We start from the raw sequence: 23925 nt of genomic DNA, 5'->3' as shown, positions 1-23925 counted from the left end.
CAGAGGAGGGAGGGAGAAGAAAAGGAGGAAAGGAAGGAGGGGGTGGAGGGAGCGAGGAAGGGTGAGAGGAGGGAGGGAAGGAGGGAAGGAGGGAGGGAATGGAGACAAGTTTGATGAAGTGTGGCAGGCGAGCAGGAAAGCAGGAGGTGGCAACTGGCACTGTCCCTGAAGCCGCTCACAGAAGCAGCTGGCTTAAGTACCACAATGCTGTGCTTCTCTGGATCTTGCAGTCCTCGCTGTCTGTTTCTGTCCTTTTTTTTTTTTAGATTTCATTTTATTTATTATTATGTATATGGTACTCTGGCTGCATGTACACCTGCAGGCCAGAAGAGGGCACCAGATCACATTACAGATGGTTGTGAGCCACCATGTGGTTGCTGGGAATTGAACTCAGGACCTCTGGAGGAGCAGTCAGTGCTCTTAACCTCTGAGGCATCTCTCCAGCCCCACCTGACACTTCTGTGTATAAATGGGCAAGCATGAAGGACTTCTGTGTCTACAAGTCCTACTAAAGACTGAAGGGTTATCAGAAAGGAAGACAACAGGACCGTGCAGGGGTACTGTTTTGATTTTCAGAGACAGGGTCTTGTGCTGTAGCCTAGACTGTCCTCCAGCTCACAGCAGTTCTCCTGCCCCAGCCTCTTCAAGGCTCACGATTATAGGCGTCAGCCACCAGCCTTCTTCAACTGCACATCAACCTTTACAGTGAGAGCTACACAGAAGGAAGCCCAACTGTGCTTTCTACTTAACTGTGAGGAGCAGGCCTGGTGGGACAATCTCAACTGGAAGGTGTTTTCTGTGGACACATACTACAGGCACACTCAGGTGGCAGGGGCTCTGGCCTTGTCCTGAGGGCTCTGCTGTTTCGGTGGAGAAATCACAAGTGCTGCCTGTGCAATCAGCGTGAGCCAGTCCTGCTTGCTGTGCCTTCCACCATGTGAGGAAGAAGGTGTCCCTCTTCTGTCCCTCTGCTTCCTGCAATCGCACTTGAGCTCACCCGGGCCTGGACTGTTAGTGCCTCAGAACAGAGACAGCACTCCCACAGGGAGACAGAGGCTTTCCCTCATGAACATGCACTAAGGTGGAGGTCATACCGCTGAAGCCTGGCGTCAGCTCTGCCAGCCGCTGGGAGTAAAAACTGCTGGGCTGGGTCAACTTCAGGCCTTTCAGGTGCTGCTCGAAAATCTCCCGCCTCTCCTGTCACAAATTGGAAGACAGAGTTGAACTCACACTTGGCTGACAAGACAACTCCTTCTGCCACAAGCTCTGTGAACAAGCCTTGTTGGCAATCACAGGAAACACTGGTTTACCATGTTTGACATTCTCAGTCACTACCCATGATTTGGAAAATCAATTTAAAGAGCTCCAAGCAGCAACTTAAGGATAAAAGGAAAATAAAAGTAAAGCATATCACATATAGCAAAGATTTATTCCACAAAACCTCTGCAAGTCACACACTATGGATTCTGACATAAAATGTCTGACATCGTGTCAGAAGGCGGCCAACTTTTCTTAACAGCCCGCTGTCTAGTAGCACTAACCAGCCACCCAACCCTAAGGTTTGCTCCTTCTTTCCACACAGACCCTCCACCCCTGCCCTCCAAGGCCCTGAGGCACTAATGCAGGCTCTGTGATCAGGAGCAAACAGAAGCTTGTGAGGAAGAAGCTCCCAGGGCAGAAGGCCCTGGTTTCCAGGGTTTTCATCAGACACCACTTCTAGGACAAGGTCAGGTGTAGTTAGAGGCAAGATGGGTAGAGGCTGAAGAGCTGGCTCTGAGGTTAGGAACACTTGTTCTTTCAGAGAACCCAGATCCGGTTCCAGTATCCTCACGATGGTTCACAGTCATTTCTAACTCCAGGTGCAAGGGATCCCGGGGTCTGAAACCTTCTTTTGACCTACTCTGGCACTAGGCACATACACTGTGCACATACATATATGTAGAAAAACTCTTAAATACATGAAAATCCATAAGTAAATCTATGAGGGAAGCATGTAAATCTCAAGATTTCCCATAAGGTTTTCAAGATGGAAGGGAGATGCTTCAGTTTAATTTGAAAGAATTTACTATAAAATTCAACCTGAGAGCTTGGCAGTGGTGACGCACACCTTTAGTCCCAGCACTCAGGAGGCAGAGGGCAGATCTCTGTTCAAGGTCAGCTTGGTCTACACTGTTCCAAAACCTGTCTCAATGGATAAATAGGTAGATGATAGATAGATAGATAGATAGATAGATAGACAGACAGACAGATAACCAAACAAAACATCCCACCTTAACCAGGGCTACACAGAAAAACCCTGCCTAAATAAATAAATAAGATAGACAAATAAATAAGAATAAAACAAAACAAAGCAGTCCCCCTCAACTAGACCAGTGCAGTCAGCTCCACACATTCAAGGGTGAAGACAGAGCACACTAGGCAAACTTTAGCACACTGTGACACTAAGAATGGTGAGTAGATACTGGGCACGCCATATCACCAGGGTCCTGTGACTCAAGAGGCTGAAGCTGGAGAGTAATAAGTTCAAGGCCAGCCTGGGCTATGATAGCACGATTCAAAACCAAACCAACTACGGAAGGACACTGGGCACTGTGGCACACTGCGCACTGTGGCACACTGGGCATCATAGACACTTGGACCAAGTGTAGGACTTGGAGGAAAGAACCCTTACAACTACAAAATTAGAGTTTGTTGCCACAGGCAGGGGAGGAAGGCTGCGGCCTGGGCCACAGGAACCGTGCTTAGAAAACTGATGCCCCGTCCGTCCTTGCCAGCAGTTCTGACCTGCAGAGTGGGAAGATCGATGAAGACATGCCTGTCAAGTCGGCCAGGCCTCATTAGAGCATTGTCCAAAACATCAGCTCGATTTGTAGACGCCAAGACGATGACATGATCTGTGGTGCCCATTCCTGAGAGACAGAGCAGACACAGCAGCCTTTGGAGTGGGGACTTCAACACAGTGGCTTCTCCTGTGACTCTGCCCTTCAGGACACAGCAGGGGAGAAGTTGAGGCCCAGGGAAAAAAGAACACCACATTCCTTCTGGACAGTGTGATAAGGTACAGTCAGTCATGTGTGAAGTTGCTCCCCTGGTAAGGTGACCGGGAGCTGTCTCTGGCATGGACTCTGTTGCCTGCTTTGTGATCACTTCCCCCTGGTGGGGCTGCCTTGCCAAGCCACAGAGAAAGAGGACATGCTCAGTCCTGAAGCAACTTGATGAGCTGGGGTGGGGGTGGGGGGGCTTGCCTTTTTTTGAGGAATTTCCCTTGGCCACGTGTGGAGGCAGAACTGCCCCAAGTCCCCTTGGAGATGCAGGTGGCGTCCCTGACAGGGACTAGTACATTTTCATCTAGAGGAGCCAGTGCTCTTGCCGAGCAGCTGTGTGATGTCTAATGCTTTCATGACTGCTTTGGGCATGAGGTTTCTTGTCTTAAGTGTTACAACTGGGGCTGAGATAACTCAGTGGTTAAAAACACTGCTACTCCTGCAAAGGACCCTGGCTGGGATCCTAGCACCCACATTAGGTGGCTCACAGCCATCTTTAACTCCAGTTCCAGGGGATCTGATGCCTTCTTCTGACATCCATGGGCACCAGGCACACACGTAGTATACATAGATATACCTACATGCAGAACACTCATACACCTCTAGTTTCTAAAGAAGTGGCCCAGATCCTTGACTAGATTTGACTGGGAAAAAAAAGAACCAACCTCACAAAAAAGTTTATAGCTGGGTGTGGTGGAGCACATCACCTTCCCCCAGCACTTGGGAAGCAGAGGCGAAAGGATCTCTGTGAGTTCTAGTCAGCCTGGTCCATAAAGCAAGTTCCAGAACACCCAAGGCATAGACTCCCCCTTCCCCCAAAAGAGGAACCTATAAAGAAGCCGGGGCTGGAGCTGGGAATGTAGGTCCATGGCAGAGTATCTGTCTGCTAAGCAGGAAGCCCTCGGTTCAGTCCTCAGCACTGCACAGACCAGACGTGGTGGTGCACACCCGAATACCAGCCCTCTGGAGGCAGCATGCTGAGTTCAAGTTAGCCTAGCACGCATGAGATGTTCTCAAAAAATAAAGGAGGGAGGGAGGGAAGGAGGGATGGAGGGAGGGAGGGAGGTGGTCACACTTCAAACCTAACAAGCCATGACAGTAGCAATGATCCTCTGAGCCTTCAAGATAGAGTAAGGGAGAGGTCACACTGCCAAAGTCAAGCGGATGCCTAAAACAATGCTGGGTTTTTTGAAATGAGCTCAGACTCAAGGAGGCATCAGACACTGCCTAATGTCACAGCCCCAAGGTTCCTCTGGACACAGGAGCCTTTCATAGAGAGATAATGACACAGGGAGTAAGAAGCTGAGAGGCTGCACAGTTTAGCAGCTAAAGGAGATACACCACACTCGACATTCTGCCTGCAGCCCTGCCTGGTTTCACATTCTGGCTTCTTTTGCTTGTTTTTGAGCCAGGGTCTCTCTGTAGCTCTGTAGCTCTGTAGCTCTGGCTGTCCTGGACTCACTTTTATAGACCAGGCTGGCCTTGAACTCACAGCGATGTGCTTTTTGCCTGTTTTAATGAGGCACCTTTTCTCTCAGCAGCCCTGGATAGCCTGAAACTTGCTGTACAGATGAAACTGGCCTTTGACTCAGAGATCCACCTGCGCTAGCCTTCTGAGCTCTGATTAAAAGGATGCGCCACCATACCCAGCACATTCATGCTTCTAGAATGCGTTGTCCAGGTGGTTTTTTGTTTTTAAAGATTTATTTATTATGTATGTATGTATACAGTGTTCTGCCTGCAGGTCAGGTGTTTGTGAGCCACCATGTGGTTGCTGGGAATTGAACTCAGGACCTCTGGGGTGCTCTTAACTGCTGAGCCAACTCTCCAGCCTGTCCAGGTGCTTTTATAATCCCAAAATTATATAGATAACATACAAAAGTGTGCCAGGTCTGCAGATATCTGGAAGGCTGAAGCAGGAGGATGGCAAGTTCAAGACCATACCGGGCAACTAGTGAGTTTGTCTCAAAATAAAAAATAAATAAATGAAGAAGCCAAGTATGGTGGCACACATCTGCACCCCACCGCTTCAGAGGGTGATATAAGAGGATTGGAAGTTCAAAATCATCCTGAATTACATAGGTGTTCAAAGCTAGCCTAGACTACATGAGACCCTGCCTCAAAAACATGATGTGTTGATGTGTGCCTTTAGTCCTTGCAATTCAGAGGCAGAAGCAAGTGGATCTCTGAGTTCCAGGCTAGCCAAGGCTACACAGTGAGACCTTGCCCCCCCCCAATAAATACATAAAACTAAACAAACAAATACAATAGGGCTGGAGAAACGGCTCCTTTAGGGAAAAACAGCAACAGAACCACCTGCTATGCAGCATGGGAAGTCAGATGCACAACACGAGCTCCTGTGCTAGCTCTCCTAAGGGAAAGCGGGAAGTAGAGGCAGAAGAATCCCCTAAAGCTCTCAACCCTTCTAGGCTGGATGTGTGGTAGGATGGGAAACACACCCAAGAGCTGGGTAGCTGGGTAATGTCACAACACATGTGGGCAGTGGGCACCAGTAGCCACTTGCTCTACATAAGAAACTGGACGTACTCCTATGACGTTAACATGGAGTAAGTAACAGGCTATCCATCGCCACGTAGCACCAGCCATTCCCCAACAGAGCAGATTCTCTCACTTTGGTGTTCATTTCTAACCTTTGGTCTGGGACTGGGGGATATCCAGGAGCTGTGGCTCTATGTGGAGATGGCGCTTACTTAGCAAGACCAAAGCTGCTATCTGGGCACACACTGAGAGCCACCAGTGGTATCCACACGCTCTCAAGGCTGACCTCGCCCAGGCCTTGGCCCACAGCAGCCCACTGAAGACTGATAGTTGTCTGAGTAGGTAGACGAACAGCTACTCTGCTGTGGGTATATGACACAATAGCTGAGTCCCAGGCTGTGTCCGCTCTATTACTCACTCACCTGGCACTTATGAGGAAGCACTTCCTGCTAACACATCCACTGCTACAGTGAAGACTGGGCTGCCTCGATGGCAACATAAGCCACGATGAGGCTACTCTAGAACTCCAGAGATCCATCTGCCTCTGCCTCCCGAAGGCCGGGATTACAGGCGTGCGCCACTGGGACTGGCTACAACAAACGCCCTTAACTGCTGAGCCATCTCTCTAGCCTGCTTTCTTCCTTTTGTTTGTTTTGTTGTTGCTGTTTTTGTTTTGATTTGGTTTGGGTTTTTTGGAGACAGGTTTTCTCTGTGTAGCCTTGGCTGTCCTGGACTCTGTGTAGAACAGGCTGCCCTCGAACTCACAGAGATCCACCTTACCCGTGCCTCCTTGAGTGCTGGGATTCCAGCCACCAATTCCCCATTTCTGTTTCCAAAAATAAGAAGCTTTTACATATATCACAGCAGAACACTCCATGTTAAAAAGCCCTTTCTCTAAGAATATACCTATGAGCCAGGTGTGGTGGCGCACGCCTGTAATCCTAGCACTTGGGAGACAGAAACAGGCGGATCTCTGTGACTTTGAGGCCAGCCTGGTCTACAAATTGAGTCCAGGACAGCCAAGGCTACATAGAGAAACCCTGTCTCAAAAAGTAAAAACAAAATAGTAATAAACCTATGCCAGGTGATGGTGAGGTAACCAGGTGGACAGCAGGTGCTCTTGCCTTAGGCTTTCTGTATAACCTTATAGTCCCACAGATGTCCACAGCACCTGTGCTGAGGCCTCTGTGACTGGGAGTTTTCATTCCCTTGGTGAGTTTTTCCCACGACCAGCACAACATCCGCTCAGCTCCATCCTCTGCACTTCAATGAGCAGAAACTGCTCTTCCTGAGATGACAACAAAGACCAGCCTTAGAGCATCTCAAGGCAGCAGGCACAGCTGTGAGCGCACAGAGAGCCTGTGAGTGCTGGGCCAACTGATAAGCAGCGGGTCCCTCAGCCAACGCTGGGGGACAAACAGCTATTTTTACGGTAGTTCAAGGAAGCTCAGCTTAGAACAATCTCATGCTTTCTAGTAGAGTCAAGCCTCTGTCTTTAAGCTGTGTTAGGTAACAGATTTGTCTTCTCTAGTGCAGTGCTAATGCCATAAAATCCATGTAAGCCCTTATTTAAACAAAATATATCTTGGCGGGGTGGGGGAGGGGCACAGGAGAAGGGTTCGCTGGAGTTTTCCTTCATGGTCAAGGATGCCCAGTTGATGTTCAGAAGGATGAAGGATATGTGTTAAACTGCACAGACCATATAGGGCCATAGCTGAGACAAGAAAAGCCTTCATGCCGGGTCCCTGGCTCTGGTCCTCAGTGTCTACGACAATTTCTAGCAGCCCTCTGCACTTCACAGGGAACTTTTCCACCCACATCTCCCAATGCATTTAGTGCTCTGGAAACTTGACACTGAGCACTTGCTGTCAGTATGCAAAGCAGCTGTTAGCGTCTCTGCAGCTCTTGCCATGGGCTTTGAACTAATAAACTGACAGACAATGGGATCACAAAAGAGACAAGACAGGAAGGCTGTGGGGCAGCTCTGGATGCAAGCTTTCTTACACCATCTCAATAATAAAATACTCAATAATAAAGTAATAAAACACCTTTTCCTCATTGTTGTTAGAACCATCCTTTGATTTTTTAACCCTGTAGCAACTTTATAGTCATGAAATGACTTCCAGAGTGCACCAGCCCATCTGACAGCACAATGGCTGGGAGGGGAACTCTTTTTTTTTTTTTTTAAAGATTTATTTACTTATGTATGCAGAACTCCTGCACATACACCTGCAGGCCAGAAGAGAGCATCAGATCATACTATAGATGGTTGTAAGGCAACATGTGGTTGCTGGGAATTGAACTCAGGACCTCTGGAAGAGAAGTCAGTGCCTTTAACCTCTGAGCCATCTCTCCAGCCTGTGTGTGAGAGAGGAGCATAGGCTTAGGTGTGTATGCATGCAGGTGCAAGGATGGGCCTGTGTATGAAGGCCAAAAGGCCACTCTGTGCCCTCACCTATCACTCTCCACCTTTTAGTCCACCCCCAAGGATGTGATGTGTCGGTGCTAACTACCTTGAGGGCCGTCGGTTCTCACGCTGTTCAACTGTTCCTGCCAAAATACACGCTTCATCTGGCCTTAAGAGCCCATCACAGGCCGGGCGTGGTGGCACACGCCTTTAATCCCAGCAATCGGGAGGCAGAGGCAGGCGGATCGCTGTGAGTTCGAGGCCAGCCTGGTCTACAAAGTGAGTCCGGGATGGCCAAGGCTACACAGAGAAACCCTGTCTTGAAAAACAAAAAACAAACAAACAAAAAAAGAGCCCATCACAGAGCCCGGTGGTGGCGCACGCTACCCACTTTGTTTTGTTTTGTTTCTGAAACAGGGTTTCTGTGTGTAGCCTTGGTTGTCCTAGACTTGCTTTTTAGAACAGCGTGGCCTGTAACTCATAGAGATCTATCTGCCTCTGGCTCCGAGTGCTAGGATTACAGGTGTGCTACCGTGCTCAGTTTATATTTACTTATTTTATGTGTGAACGTTTTGCCTCCAAGTATGTTATGTGTACCATCTGTGTGCCTGGTGACTACAGGTTAGAAGGGCATTGGATGCCAGGAGACTACAGTTGTAGATGGCTGTAACCTACCATGTGGATGCCGGAAATCAAACCCAGGGAAGAGCAGTGAGTGCTCTTAACCACTGAGCCCCTCTCCAGCCCCCAAAGCTGAGCGGTGTTTCTGACTGTCCTGGAATTCACTCTGCAGACCCGGCTGGTCCTGATTCAGAGACCTGGGATTAGAGGTGTGCGCCACCACTGCCCGGCTAAGCTGAGTTTCTTAAAGGAAGGAAATCCTTAGGATGGAAGTTCTTTTTTTTTTTTTTTTTTTTTTTGGTTGTTTTTCGAGACAGGGCTTCTCTGTGTAGCCTTGGCCATCCTGGACTCACTTTGTAGACCAGGCTGGCCTCGAACTCACAGCGAACGCCTGCCTCTGCCTCCCGAGTGCTGGGATCAAAGATGTGCGCCACCACGCCCGGCGAGGATGGAAGTTCTTAAGCTGACTTGCTGTGAGATGTCAACATCTAGGATGTTCTCTGTGTAATGTCCTCACTAGGGCAGGAATGGCCGCAACACTCAGTAGTAACTACAAAACCCAACACCCTTACCAGTGATACCCCAGATGCTAGAACAGAAAAGGAGACCAGATCTGTCTAGCCTGAAAGCCGTCACCCTGACAGGGGTCAGAGTCTCCTCCTGGTGTAGTGTGTGGTGAGCATGCTGGGCACTGACCGTCCATCTCAACCAGAAGCTGATTGAGGGTCTGTTCCTCCTCTGTGTTGGAGAAGCCGGACATGGAGGTGGAACGCTTCTTTCCCACAGCATCGATCTCATCGATGTACACTATGCACGGGGCCCGGGCTCGGGCTTCCTTGAAGAGGCTCCGTACTCGGGCGGCCCCCAGACCTGCAGGGACACGGAATGCCACAGCTAGGCAGATAAAGGAAATCAAATCCTATTTTTGGTACACAGCCAGGCAAACTCTTTCACCAAAGATGCCTAGATCTAAGGGGCCACTCTGCAGATGAAGCAGAAGTAGCCAGCATCCTGCCATTCTGGCCTCCCAAGCCACAAGTCAAAGTGGAATCAAGGCACATAACTACCGTGTCAACGCGGACCAAAGGTTATTTTGCTGCTTGTTTGCTTGTATGCTTGTTTGAGACAGGGTTTCTCTGTGTAGCCCTGGCTGTCCTGAAACTCACTCTGTAGAGCAAGATGGCCTTGAGCTCACAGATCAGCCTGCTTCCGCCCACCCAGAACTAGGATTAAAGGCACACGTGCGCCACTAGTGTTTGGCCTGGACCAAAACTTCCTTTAACTTGGGTAGTGTTTGTCCTTCTCTGTCCCACTCAGCTCCCCATGTTAGGCAGGGTTATACAGAAAGCCACCCCAGGCACCAGGCCAGCGAGACTGCCTATACTTTCAGCCCATACCTACCTCCAATGACCTCCACAAACTCCGGGCCAGCCATTGCTAAAAAGGGCACCTGAGCCTCCGTGGCTACTGCTTTGGCTAACAGTGTCTTCCCACAGCCAGGGGGCCCCAGCAGTAGGGCACCCTTTGGAACCTTGGCACCAAGCTGAAGGAAACGCTCTGGGCTCTAGGCGGAAATAGACACATGACACTATAAATACTCAGCATTTAACAGACAATGTTTAAGTGACTTGTGAGGAGTAACCAATGGCAGCCATAAATAGTTAGTTTCAGTGGGTCTGGAGAGAGCAAAGAGCTTCGTAAGGTCAGAACTCTAAAAGAAAAGACGGTCCAGCTGAAGTGGACCACGACATTCCTCCGTTTTGATGGACAGCTGTACACCGGACACTGTGGTTACCAGGTACACAACTTACAGTACCCATGAGATGAGAAAGCCGCCTGTAACACATTGCATTTAACCCATGCAACTGCAGTCTCCAGGTGTCTGCTCTCCCTAGCCTTCTCTCTTGGAGAGAAGACATGGTGCCACCTGCTCATACTCTCACTGGCTTGACACATGACTCTCACCTTCAGATAATCCACAAACTCTCGGACTTCCAGTTTGGCTTCGTGCATCCCTGCCACATCTTGGAAGCTGACTCCTTTCCCTGTCTTCCCATCCACGATGGTGAACCGTGCCATTTTAAGCTGATTCTGTGCAGAGAGAGTCGGGGCAGGAAGCTGTGCAACCCCCAGCAAACAGGGACGCAGTAGCTGCTGCCTGCCTGACCTAACACAAACCTGTCTCCATCTTGGGAGGAACTGCTCCCTCTTACAGCCCAGGAGGGGCAGCCTAAAAGCCTGTTCCCACACTTAGGATGGCGATCACAGACCACGTCCAGCACACAAGGGGAAATCTTTGGTTTGTATTGTTTATATTAGGAAGAAAGTAATGTAGCAGTGTATCTTTTAAAAGAATCGAGCTAGCAGCCGGGTATGATAGCGCACGCCTTTAATCCCAGCACTTGAGAGGCAGAGGTAGGTGGATCTCTGTGAGTTCGAGGCCAGCCTGGTTTACAGAGGGAGTCCAGGACAGCCAAGACTACACAGAGAAGCCCTGTCTTGAAAAACCAAAAAAAAAAAAAAAAAAAAAATAGAGCTGGAGAGATGTTGCAGAGGTTAAGAGCACTTGCTGTTCTTACAGAGACTAGTCCAGTAACTAGCACATGCATAGAGACAACCTTTTGGAGTTCTAGAAGATTTGACACTCTCTTCTGGTCTCTGTGGTCACTGCATGCACAGGGTCACATACTTTCAGGCAAAACACTCATACACAAAAAAATAAAAATAAAATTTAAAAAGATAAGTGAATAAAAAAAAACCCTATCTTTAGGTATGGTGGTTCATAACTTTAGTCCTAGCACTCAGGGTAGAGGCAGGTAGACCCTTAAGTTCAATGCTAGCCTGGTTTACACAGAATTCTAGGCCAACCAGGGCTTGCATCCTGGTTGAGATCCTGTCTTTAAAAAGGAAAAAGAAGCCAGGCGAGGTGGCACACACCTTTAATCCCACAAACTCAGGATGCAGAGGCAGGTGGATCTCTTGAGTTCAAGGCCATCTTGATCTACAAAGTGAGTCTAGGACAGCCAAGGGTACACAGAGAAACGCTGTCTCAAAAAACCAGAAAAACAAAAAACAAACAAACAAACAAAAACAAAAAAAACACAAACCTCTCCTCAGGGTAAGGAGCACAGCTCAGTGGTAGAGCACTTGCCATGTTCGAGGCTCTAGGGTTAACTACCAACACCACATCAGAAAGAAACTCGTTCTTCAGCTAAGGAGACAGAGATACGTTTGCGTTCTCCCAGCAGTGGAAAAGGAGCTGCCTTTATCCCCAGCCCGAGGGATGGAGAAGCCACCGGATGAAAAAGACACTTTCTAAGGCACACCCAAGAGTGGAAGGGGAGTTTGCTTGTATTATGGCTCATCTTTAAGTACCTAATGTTTCTCTTCTCGACTAATAAGAGAAACTGGGGTGAGAACAAGAGGCACTCTTTAGTCCCAGCTGCTGGGAGACTTTGCAGAACAGAGAACACAGAGCACAGCTCCCTACACACAGTGGGCTCAGTGTCCCATGTCAGAAGATAGTGCTTTCAGCAGCACCGGCTGTCCTACACTGTCCAGTCAGCCAAGCAGGGGAGACAGGCGGTTAATCATGGCTTCTATTTAGCCACTCTAAAAAGTTCATCTCTGGAAGTAGTGGCATGCATCTTTAATCCCAGCCCTTGGGAGGCAGAGGCAGAGGCAGAGGCAGAAGGATCTCCGAGTTTGAGGTCAGCCTGGGCCAAAGAGTGAGTTCCAGGTCAGGGAACACCAAAACAAACAAACAAACAAACAAACAAACAAACAAACAAGCTCATTTTCCCTGAGGACTTTCCCACGGACTATAGGGAGGGAGTCAAGCTCTCACAAACAAACACCGAGCAACACCACTTACGAAGGCACTGAATCCGCCTTCCCTCCCTGTCATCCCAGCCAGTCTGAAGATGTACCACAGGATGGCCAAGCCCACTGCTGTCATCCCTAGGGCGTAGAGGGCACTGCGGAAGAAGGAAAGGCAGTTATGGGGCTGGAAGTCACAGTCACAGTAACTCATGGGACCTCTGAGTCTGAGGCCAAGGCAAAAAGCAAGCAGTTGTGCAGCCATGTTCTCCTGTCCCACTGTGACCACATTTCTCTTCCACATGTTTTCAAGTGTTTAGACTGAATGTGCACAGGCTTATCTACTCCTTTATGTGACAATGCCCAACAAAAACGGGTTCTTCTGTGGCTAACAGGTCACATTCTGCCATTTCAGTTAGTAAATCAAGAACAGACTTAACGAAATTAAGTTCTGCTATTAGGCTCTCTACATGAGGGGGAAAAAAGAGGACCACCATGACCTGCCCTATGCCTCCATCATCTGCCTGTCACTGAACAGTAAAACCAGATCAGCCTCAGGGTGGGAGATTTCAGCATCTGGGCTGTGCAGACTAGAGCAAGTCCCCTTCAAAGGAGCTCTTGCTAGATACTGGCTTGCTGCGTCTCAGGTCACAAACCCATAGGAAACTTCTCTTTAGACACTGGCTTCTCTCACTTGCCGTCTGGCAATGCCTATGGCTTCCATGGTCCCCTCACAATACAGCAACCGTGCTGGGATGCCTCTGAAGGGATTTCTATTCACTGTAGCCCTTCCTATGCCCTCTGTTCCATTTTCTTCAGTGTGACTCATTAAGAACTACCACAGACAACTAAAGAAAGTGAAAGCTCAGTGACTTGGCCTCCCCGTCTACTCTCACACTCGTGGAGCCTTCCCATGGGACCCAGTTTCTATCAGCAGAGGCAGCTCACGACTTGGTCTGTGCTGTGTGGCTCGCACTGTGAAGCCAAGCCAGGGTAGGTCAAGTCCACAGCACAACTGACATACTTCCCAAAGAAGCCCGTCCGCTTGTAGGAGACGGGAATCCTGTCCTTGCTCTCAATGTTCAGTTCATCTTCAGCTGCTCGAAGCTTCTCTTCAAATTTATCGATATTCGCAACCTGCATCCGGTACATCAAGGCCAGCCGCTGAGAACGAAACGTGGGCACACAGAGCGTGAGAGGTCAGCACAGACGCCAGCACACCACAGGACACCAGGGCTGCAGAGAGGACACTTGTACAAAGTACTTCCATGCCTGAAAAGTTCTAGTTCTCCCCAGTACAAGCTGGGAGGACAAGCTCAGGACACACTCTTTCTGAAGAAATGCTTTGCACTTCTAAGTAAAATTCTGCCCTGGCACATGGGACTCACCATAGGGACAAGCACCTACAGGAACCACACTCATCCCCATGGCTACTGTGGTCACCAGCCTCAAGTTTTATTATCTTTGTTTTTGTCTTGTGAGACAGTAATCTTGTTGTGTAACCCAGGCTGGCCTTGAACTCACAATCCTCCTGAATGAACCACCTTGCCCAGTTTTCACATCACATTCCCATATATTACCAGGTTAAATTGTTGGGAACTCAAACCCTATCCTGTTCCTGGTTTTAACTCAAGCCAATGATTGATGATGGACGCCAGGCCTAAAGTCTCAGAAAAGTCTCCAACAGCACTTCATGGCTTGGTGTGAATTGGTGGAGGTGACAGAGGTGACAGAAGGAGGCAATGTCTACTGTAGCCACCATGTGCATCTCCTCCGTCTGCACATTAGATAAAGCACCCGCCACCTACTCTCAGGATGACTTTTACTGATTCTAGAAGTCTGACTGGGCTTTCTCAATACGTCAAGACATTTTAGCCCCCACGGAGCTTCACCAGCCTACACAGGGGAGAGGGTTGAAATGGCCCCCCCTTACTCTGCCAGGCTCAGGAGCAAAGTGTCCTGCTTCAGAAGCCAGCTCAGGCCCTACGCTCTCTGTGGTGTCCTGGGACCTTCTCCATGCACCGCTGCTGGCCCCCGGGGTAGGTACTTCTTCCCTGCACTTCTGTGCTTAGATGGATTTAGCTTTGGTTGTTTGACACTGTGTGCTGATCCCGTGGCCCCAGCTCTTATCAGCACAGAGCTCATCTAAGAGAACCTGCTGGGCCAGACGACACTCGTGCCCCCCGTATCAGGTCAGAAGAACCTCAGCGTCCTTTTGGGACACAGAGCACGATTGTTGAAAGGAAATACACAATGCTGGAAGAACAGGCTCATGCCGGTCAGTAGTGAGCGCAGCAGCGAGAGCCTGCGCCTGCGCCTGCGCCTGCGGGCTGGGGTGGCTCCCCGGGCAGGTGGGAGCAGCAAGGCTGCCTCTCGGTTGCATTTTCCTGCCACCCAACTTCAAATAAAAGATGAGAAGGAAATGAAAGAAAAAATTCAGGGTCCACTGGCTGAATGTGATAGCACACACCTTTAATGCCAGCACTTGGGAGGTAGAGATGGCATCATCTACAGAGAAAGGTCCAGGCCAGGCAGGGCCACAGAGTAAGGCTCTGTCTTTAACAACAACAACAACAACAACAAAAAGCAGAATCCTAATGAATCCTATACTCATACAGAAATAATCAGAAAAGATGACAAGAATCCCATCGTTTCATTTTACTCTAGACACTATCTTTGCCAGAATGCTTTCAGGGCTTAGTGACAGTGCATGACACCAGGGAGGAAAGAGAGGCGCTCTGAGAGCTGATGACACTGGGGAGGAAAGAGAGGCGCTCTGAGAGCTGCTGCGAGGAGGATGGGGCTCACCTTCACCTTGGGCGTCCTCTGAGGCCAGTCTCCACAGCTCTAACTGCTGGACCCCGACGACTCTCACTCAGGGTCAGGAGGTAGGGGGTGGGGCACTTCCCTGCTCTCCAACACCAAGCCTCCTACCTGACCTGAACCCTTCACCTGTTCCATCTTCCTCCAGGGCTCCTGGGATCCTCGCGTGCGCACAAGCCCTTATTGTGCTATCTTGAGTTCCAGTCCTTCTCCAACATGCTTTTTTTTTTTTTTTAATAGTCCTCAAAGGCCAGGCCTGTCTGTGGGGTCAGCAGGCCTCAGCCTGATAGCCCATCATCTATCTGTGCATCTACCCCTGCCAACCACCCACTTCGGAGCGATGTCTCAAACTGCTTACTGTAACCCCTTGCTACCTCAGCTCCCCCAGACTTTCCAGACCTGAGACAGAGCCCTTCCATTCTGACGTCCCAGGCGGCTGTGCACATACCCAAGTAGGCCAGCACAGCTTCAGCTCTGAAGTAGTCTTGTTTCCTCAACCCCTAACACCAGGGAGACACTGTTCAGAATCAAGAGCCACTTATTTTCCTCTCTTCCACTCTGACCACCGCCACAGCGGTCTCTCCTGCCAAGCCTGCCCGTGACTGCCTTCTTTCAGCCCCACCTTAGCCGGCAGCGCCCTAACCCTGCAGCTAGCCCTACGCTGCACACCATCTTCTTAACAACAACCAGACAGGCCCGGGATCGAAGGGCTGACTGAAAGGGCGACATTCCCGGTCTCCCCGGTCTCCCCCATGTCTTCACGCCCAACTCACAGGCCGCCCAAACACCACAGCTCCGGGATGCAGATAGACTTCCACCACATCACTCTCGGGCACCACCTGGACACGCTGCACCTCGCCTTTAGCCAGCATCTCATTGACAAAGTCAGACCAGGCAATGCTGCCCCCGCTGGTGCTGAGGGAGTTCAGCAGGCTCATCACGACAGCAATGATGAACAAGGTGCGCAGCCTCTCCCTGTACATCTGGTCTTCTCGCTCCTTGCGTCTCTTCTCCTCTGAACAGGACACAGGGAAGATCAGGCACATCAAGAGTAAGCCCAGGGTCTCTCCTCTCTCTCCTCAGGAATGCCCAGCATCAGAGGGGCAGGGTCTGTGTGAAACCGGAGTTTCCGTCTGGTTTTTTAGAGTCACCCTAGGCCCTGCATGGGTCTTTAATCCTTAGAGACAGAAGGATCTCTATGAGTTCAAAGCCATCCTTGTCTACATGGAAAGCTCCAGGACAGTCAGAATTACACAGATATGTGTTTCACCTGCTCCCCACAAAAGGTGCACACCTTAATCCCAGCACTTGGAAGGCAGAGGCAGACAGATCTCTTTGAGTTCTAGGCCAGCCTGGTCTATAAAGTGAGTTCAGGATAGCCAGGGTTGTTACACAGAGAAACCCTGTCTCAAAAAAACCAAACCCAAACCACCAAAACATCAATGTCATCATTTTTTTTAAAAAGTTAAATTAACATGGTGGCCCATGCCTTTAATCCCAGCACTTGGGAGGCAGAGGTAGGCGGATCTCTCTGAGTTCAAGGCCAGCCTGGTCTACAAAGAGAGTTCCAGGACAGCCAGGGCTACACAGAGAAAAACAAAAAACAAATAACAACAACAACAAAAATATATATCAAGAAATTAATTAAAAATTTAATATTTTAAAAAGAAAAAGTACCCACAGGAAGACTGCTCTGAGGCAGGAGGATCAGCATGAGTCCATCGGACACTGGAGGTTACGGCTGCTGTGATAGAGCCCAGCTGTGCATACAGTGCTTGCCTGACTTCATCCCCAGCCCAGCATGAAACCTGGTTTAGCCAGATGTGTCGCTGCATGCCTTTAATTCTAGCGCTCATGAGGCAAAGGCAAGACTGATCTGAGTTGGAGGTCACCCTGGTCTACAGAGAGTTCCAAGATAGCCAGGGCTACAAAGAGAAACCCTGAGTTGAAAAACAACAGCCAGCTTCTTAAGAAACTCTAGCAGAAAAAAAGAAAAGAAAAGAAAAGAAACTCTAGGAGTTCAATTCAAACTTTTTCCACATCCTTTACACTCCTGAATGAGTCCTAATTGCAGAAGAGTGAGGCCTAGGCCACAAGGGCATTCGTAGGTCCCCACAGTGAGGCTGACTGGGCCGGTCTGCACTGGCTGCTAAGTGGTGGTGACTCTTCCATTGCAAAGCTGCTCCATTCCTTTGTCCTCTTCTCCCCGATCTCCTCCTAGCCTGCTCCACACACTCTCAACAGTGAAAACACCGACTGGTGTGCGCGGGGCTGGGCTCACCAAGGTCCCCACTCCCAGGACTCTGGGTAGGTCTAAGAGGTACCCTTTCTGTACAGACACAGAAACTCTGTCTGCCCTCAGGCATCCCTGAATGGGGCAGAGGGACACAGGTGTCCACAGAGGCATCTCTGAAAGAGAACAAAGGACTCTGCAATGGCAGAAGTAGGACAGCTCACACAGGGACAGGCCATCAACTGTGCCTTGCTCAGGAGCCCCACCCTGCTGAGGGGAGAGCAGGCTGCACAGAGGGAGGTGCTTCAGAGGCCAGGCAGGCGTACCTTCATCGTCTTCAGGGGCCTTGCCTTTGGGCTTCTCACTGTCTTTATTCTTCTGCTTCGTCCTTGAGGTGCTAAAGTAGTAAGTGCCACCTGTAATAAATAAGAAGAGTTAAGGCTGCAGCTACAAGAGACAGGCAAGAAAGTGGTATGTCCACAGATAACATCATACCAGAAACGACGTGAAGCCTGTGCCCTCAGAGTTGCTGCATCGGGGAAGTTACAGCACTTCCTTCTATGCCTCTGCACTACTATGGCGTCTGCTAATGGTAGATTAATGTATAAATAAATAATGACCCATTAATGTATAAAGACAGACATCTTTGCTATTTAAAATAGACAGCTAGCAGCTGGAATATACTTCTTTTGCAAAAAGGACACCAAGTTTGGCAAGTCATGGCCACCAATAACTCCAGCTCCAGAAAATCCAACCCCTCTTCTGGCCTCTGTGGGAACCTAGATACACACACACACACACACACACACACACACACACACACCACACACAGCAAAAAAGTTTTAAATATTTTTTAAATATTAAAAAAAAAAGGGGGGGATGAGGCTGGAGAGATGGCTGAGCATTGAGAGTGCTTGTTGCTCTTCTAGAAGCCCTGGGTTCAGTTCCCAGCACCCACATGACTACTACAGCCATGCGTAACTTCAGTTGCAGATCCAACACCCCCTACTGAGTGCTTGGGCAGCAGGCATACGTGTGGTGCACACACAACCATGCAGGCAAACACTTATACATGTAAATATGTAAACCTGCCGGGCGTGATGGCGCACACCTTTAATCCCAGCACTCGGGAGGCAGATCTCTGTGAGTTTTAGGTAAGTCTGGTCTACAGAGTGAGCCCAGGATAGCCATGGCTACACAGAGTGAGCCCAGGATAGCCATGGCTACACAGAGAAAACCTGTCTCAAACCACACACTCCCTCCCAAAAGTAAGAAAAAACATTAACAGACTTGCCAAGTGTGATGGCACACATCTTTAGGAGGCAGAGGCAGGTGGATCTCTGTGCGTCAAGGCCAGCCTGGTCTACAAAGCAAGTCCAGGACAACCAAGGCTACACAGAGAAACCCTGTCTTGAAAAACAAAAAACAAAACAACACAACCCCAAACAAACAAAAACTCAACACTGAGTTTTTCACCAGCTGGGGTATACTATGTGCCTGATATATATCAGAGTCACTGAGCATGGGTAGAAATTCAAAGAAAGCCGACACGTAAACCCAGTACCAACACAGGCTGCGGCCCTCAAATTAGGGGCGAGGCATTCTGCTGTTCCCCATTCCAACGCTGCAAAGAAGAAGTGAAATTATGGCAGCAGCCTGAATGTCCTCTGAGCTAAAGCACAGGGGCTGTAGAGTTGTAGTCCCAGTACTTGGGAGGCAGAGGCAGGATGTGAGTTTGAAGGCAGGGTGTGGCACAGAGTGAGTTCCAGAACAACCAGGATGACACAGAGAAACAGTCTCAAAAAAAAAAAAAAAAAAAAAAAAAAAAAAAAAAAAAAAAAAAAAATCAAAACAGAACTGCCACAAGAATGAATATATACTTAATGTTTTTTTCAAGATTTATTTATTTTTATTTTACATGTGTGGATGGTTTGACTGCATGTATATCTGTGCAGCACTTGTGCAGGACAGAGGGGGTTAGATCATCTGAAACAGGCATTACAGATGGTGTGAGCTGCCCTGTGGGTTCTGGGAACCAAACCTGGGTCTTTGAAAAAGTAGCTAATGCTCTTAACTGCTGACCCTTCTCACTAGTTCACGCTACTTAAAATTTTAACATGAGGCTAATAAGACGGCTTCATAGGCAAAGATACTTGCTGCCAAGCCTGATGGCCCGAGTTTGATTGCTAAAACCGATAGGATGGGAGGGGAGAGCCACAAGGAGTATCCCTACCTACACACACACACACATACACACACACACACACACACACACACACACACACACACACACAGAGAGAGACACACGAATATAGCTAAACAAAACAGTTAAAACAAGTGGGCGTGGTGGTGCACGCCTTTGATCCCAGCACTTAGGACAGAGAGGCAGGTGACTGCTGTGAGTTCGAGGCCAGCCTGGTCTACAAAGAGAGTCTAGGACAGCCAGGACTACACAGAGAAGCCCTGTATTGAAAAACAAAAAAAACCCAAAACAACAACAAAAACATTTAAAAGAAGCAAAAATAAGTCTAGGCCTGGTAGCACATACCTGTAATGCCAACACTTAGAAGATGAAGACAGGAGGATTGTAAATTCAAGGCCAGCCTGGACTACGAATTAATATCTTGTCTCAAAAAGAAAACCAAGAGGCAGGTGGATCTTTGTGAGTTCGAGGCCAGCCTGGTCTACAAAGCGAGTCCAGGACAGTCAAGGCTATACAGAGAGACCCTGTCTTGAAAAACCAAAAACAAACAAACAAACAAACGCACACGAGTATTTTTTTGTTTTGTTTTTTCGAGACAGGGTTTCTCTGTGTATCCCTGACTGTGTCCTGGACTCGCTTTGTAGACCATGCTGGCCTCGAACTCATAGTGATCCGCCTGCCTCTGCCTCCCGAATGCTGGGATTAAAGGCGTGCGCCACCACACCTGGCTGTGCTTCCTTTTTTTTTATTTTAAAGAAAGAGTCAAAGGTAGTCTTAGTGGCTGTTCTTAGTTTTCTGGTCAACATTAAACTAGCAGCATTGTCCTCATGGTCACTTGTCAGTTGCCAAGGAGACTACATTCTTAGATTTGATCACAGCGTGTATATATACAGACTGAGATGGCAGATTTGCCTTCGGCCCCCAGGCTACTGCACTGCTCACTGTAGCTGTACTGTGTTCTCAGGCAACCCAAAGTCGTCTCTTTGGGGGCTGGGGAGCAGGGTTTCACTAGCTACTTCTGACTGGCTTCCACCTGCAGCCTGTCTCAGTGCTGGGAGTACAGGCATCCAGGCCCATGCTCCTCTCCCCATACACTCTTACAGGGCTACAGTAAAAGCTGCATCTACCACTGAGGGGACGTGCAATGCACAGATACACACCTGAAAGCTGCCACAGTCTGACTGCATTTGGAACTATATGCTCCTTCAATGATAATCCACTAACACCTTCAAAGCTAGGGGTCAGTATTCGAAATAGCAAGCTCTGTAAAAAAAAAAGAAAAAGAAAAAGACTGAGGAAATGCTAAAACGGTACACCAAATCAACACAGGGCTGGGAAGCCCTTGCCTAGCATGCAGAAAGTTAGGGATCTGATCCCCAGCACCCCATAAAACCAAACACAGCCGACCATGCCTGTAACGCCAGCATGTGGGAGGTGAGTGCAGGAGCATCAAAAGCTCAAGGTCATCTTCAACTATACACACTGAGGCTTAATCATGCTAAGTGTCTACTTTTCCCCCTTTGTCTATTTGTGAGACAGTATCTGGTGTCAAATTCAAGTGATCCTCCCACACCAGCCTTCCAAATGTCAGGATGACAAGCACGTGCCATCAGCTCAGAGAGCTGTAGGATTACAGGTGTGCTCCACAGTTGGCTTAGCCTTTTGTCTTCTTTTTCCTGACAGGACAGGGTCTTACTATGTAGCCCCGGCTAGCCTGGCATGGACCTTTGTATGGAGATCAAGCTGGCCTTCAACTCACAGATATCAACTTGCCTCTGATCCTGATCCTGAGTGCCGTGATTAAAGATGTTCACCACCATGGTTTTTTGTTGTTGTTGTTGTTGTTGTTTTGTTTTGTTTTAGACAGGGTTTCTCTGTGTAGCCTTGGCTGTCCTGGACTTTGTAGAACAGGCTGGTCTCAAACTCACAGCGATCCACCTGTTTCTGCCTTCCCAGGGCTGGGATTACAGGCATGTGCCACCAGGCCAGCTGACCCACCAAGGTTTAAATGTTAAGATCAACTGTCCAATTTAACACTTTTCTACCTCACTGTACAGTAAAGGCTAGGAGCTGGAACCTTGTTATCAGGGGGAAGGCTACATCAGCATCAAATGGGGCCATCCTGCTGCCGAGCATGTTATGAAGCCCACTCATGTCTTCACCACCATAGAGAAAGCCAAAAGGCCAACATTTCTGCCCCTTCTGAAACTACCATGTTTGTGACGGTTGTCAAGTACAAGAAGTTACAATTCGCAGGGTATGGTGGCACACACGTGTAACCCCAGCACTCGGGGAGTACAAGGCCAGCCTGGAATACAAGGCCAGGCCAGGCCAGCCAAGGCTTCACAGGGAAACTTGAAAAACCAAAAGGGGGTGGTGGAGAGGGAAGGGGTGGTGAAGCAAGCATCACAGGCACTCCTGAAGGGCATGGGGGGGGGGGCTACACTGAAGACCCACGAGCCTCCTGAGCCTTTCCCAGAGACACTCACTTTTCCACATTTAATTCGAGGGCTGTCAGTCCACTCAGGTACTGTTTTGTCAAATTCATTTACTGGTACAGCAAATCTGGCCGGGGTGGTGGGCCTGGTTGTCTACACTGCCTTCAGGGAGCAACAATCCTGGACTGCCCACTGCAGCAAGGGCACAGGAGGGCAGGGCAGGCCCTCTCCTGCCGAGGAGTCAGGTGCTCTGTTAACATACTGAGAATCCACTCCTCAGTGTCCATCCTAGACTCCCTAGAAGGGGAGGCGTTGGGAGGTGCCTAGGGAGCTCGACGATGTCAGCTCCATCAATAAACTTCACTGCACTGAGCCAAAAGATAAAAAACCAAGAGAACAACACAACCAGTAACTTTCTGCCACAAACTGGGGATCACAGCAAGACCAGTTTCAGTCTCCAGTTCACAATCTTTCTGGCCTCAGACGCTCAGTAAATGCTGAAAATGCAGGTATGTGCCACCTAGCCCTGCTATTTAAAAAAAAAAAAAAAATTCAAGTGCACATTTATCTGTAATATTTACATTGCTCTGAAATGGGACCATCTGAAAGTTTTAGGATTCCATCAAAACCTCATCGGACTGAGAATGAGGGGACTGAATGAAGCACACACAGCCTTCCCATCCGGAGCTAAAGGAGTTTCTCTCACTAACAAACCACAGCTGTAGCTACATGGTTTTCGCTCATGCAAAAAGCCTCCTACTGCTTTTCTGAAAACACTGGAATCCATCCTAATGAAACTGGTCCAGTACGCCAGACGCTAGTGAAACCTTCCAGGTATGGTGGCCCACACCTAACCACCCCAGCGATTCCGAAGGTGCAGGTGCGGGCAATAGGATCGAGAGTGCAAGAGCTGCCTTGACTACACAGTGAGTTCCAAGAGAGAGAAAATCCTGCCTCAAAAGCAAAAAACTGGAAGGGAGAAAAGAAAAAAAAAAAACCTGGTGAACAGGACTTAATTTTAAGCCGCCAAAGACTGAGGGACGGCACGTATGCCCGACACACACTAGGGCTAGAAGAACCATCCGAGGGAGATGCTGCCTCTCGCCCGGGCGAGAGCTCACAGCAGCCCTCCTGCGGAACCACGCCGCCCCGCAGACCTCGCGGACGCCTCGCGGAAGCGGAAGGTGCAGGCGCACTTCCGGTCCCCGCAGAACCCCGCCGGACTCGGTGCCGTTTACCTGCGGCGCTTGGCCTCCAGCCGCAGCGAGGCCCACCGGAGTCCCGCGGACCGTGTACGGCCGCCCGCTCCCAGCCCCGGACGAGAGGCCTGGGCGGCCCCTGCCCGAGAGCAGGCCCCACAGTCGCCTGCGCCCAGGCTCCGGGCTTTGGCGGAGCGCGCGCAGCAGCAGCAGCGCGGCCGCCATGGTGGCGAGAGCGGCGCCTGCGCAGTGGCGCTCCGGCCGCCCTAACGGTCAGGTTTTGCGGGAAGCCTCCTGGGCGCTTGCGCGCTGCCTCCTCGCGACGCCTGCGCGGTCCCAACCTCCTGATCCTCTAGGGGTTGGCTGCTAAATGTCGAGTGTCAGCAGGGTGCGTCTCGCGAACGCTAGCAAGCACGGAGCCTGCGCGTTCCCTAAGAGACAGGCTACGGTTACCCAGTATTTTTTTTTTTTTCCTGCTTTTATTTCCAGCTCAAGCTGCGGTTTCCAGTGCTTGGCAAGTTAAGACATGATTCGGTTCTCATATTGCCTTTCTTTGGGGTGTGATTTGGTGGTTCCTGCTGGCCGCTTTCTTCTCTCTCTCTCTCTCTCTCTCTCTCTCTCTCTCTCTCTCTCTCTCTC

General features: G+C 49.5%; 1 protein-coding gene across 1 annotated transcript in view; it reads right to left on the bottom strand.

The window, feature by feature from the left end:
• Spg7 (SPG7 matrix AAA peptidase subunit, paraplegin) overlaps positions 1 to 23526 on the bottom strand; it is a 29900-nt gene extending 6374 nt beyond the window's left edge. Inside the window, exons 1-11 of the mRNA XM_051168672.1 lie at positions 23326 to 23526; positions 20810 to 20912; positions 17773 to 17862; positions 15987 to 16228; positions 13415 to 13554; positions 12446 to 12548; positions 10537 to 10662; positions 9973 to 10135; positions 9268 to 9441; positions 2785 to 2909; positions 1095 to 1197 (exon numbers count right to left, since the gene is read on the bottom strand). Coding sequence (XP_051024629.1) covers positions 1095 to 1197; positions 2785 to 2909; positions 9268 to 9441; positions 9973 to 10135; positions 10537 to 10662; positions 12446 to 12548; positions 13415 to 13554; positions 15987 to 16228; positions 17773 to 17862; positions 20810 to 20912; positions 23326 to 23511 — 1555 coding nt within the window. The 5' untranslated portion in view covers positions 23512 to 23526. The remainder of the gene's footprint in view (positions 1 to 1094; positions 1198 to 2784; positions 2910 to 9267; positions 9442 to 9972; positions 10136 to 10536; positions 10663 to 12445; positions 12549 to 13414; positions 13555 to 15986; positions 16229 to 17772; positions 17863 to 20809; positions 20913 to 23325) is intronic.
• Between the last annotated feature and the right edge of the window lie 399 nt (positions 23527 to 23925).

The sequence above is a fragment of the Acomys russatus genome, chromosome 26 (assembly GCF_903995435.1).
Source record: "Acomys russatus chromosome 26, mAcoRus1.1, whole genome shotgun sequence".
Classification (NCBI taxonomy): domain Eukaryota; kingdom Metazoa; phylum Chordata; class Mammalia; order Rodentia; family Muridae; genus Acomys; species Acomys russatus.
Note: the sequence above shows the minus strand (reverse complement) of the source record. Positions and strands in the feature narration are given on the sequence as shown.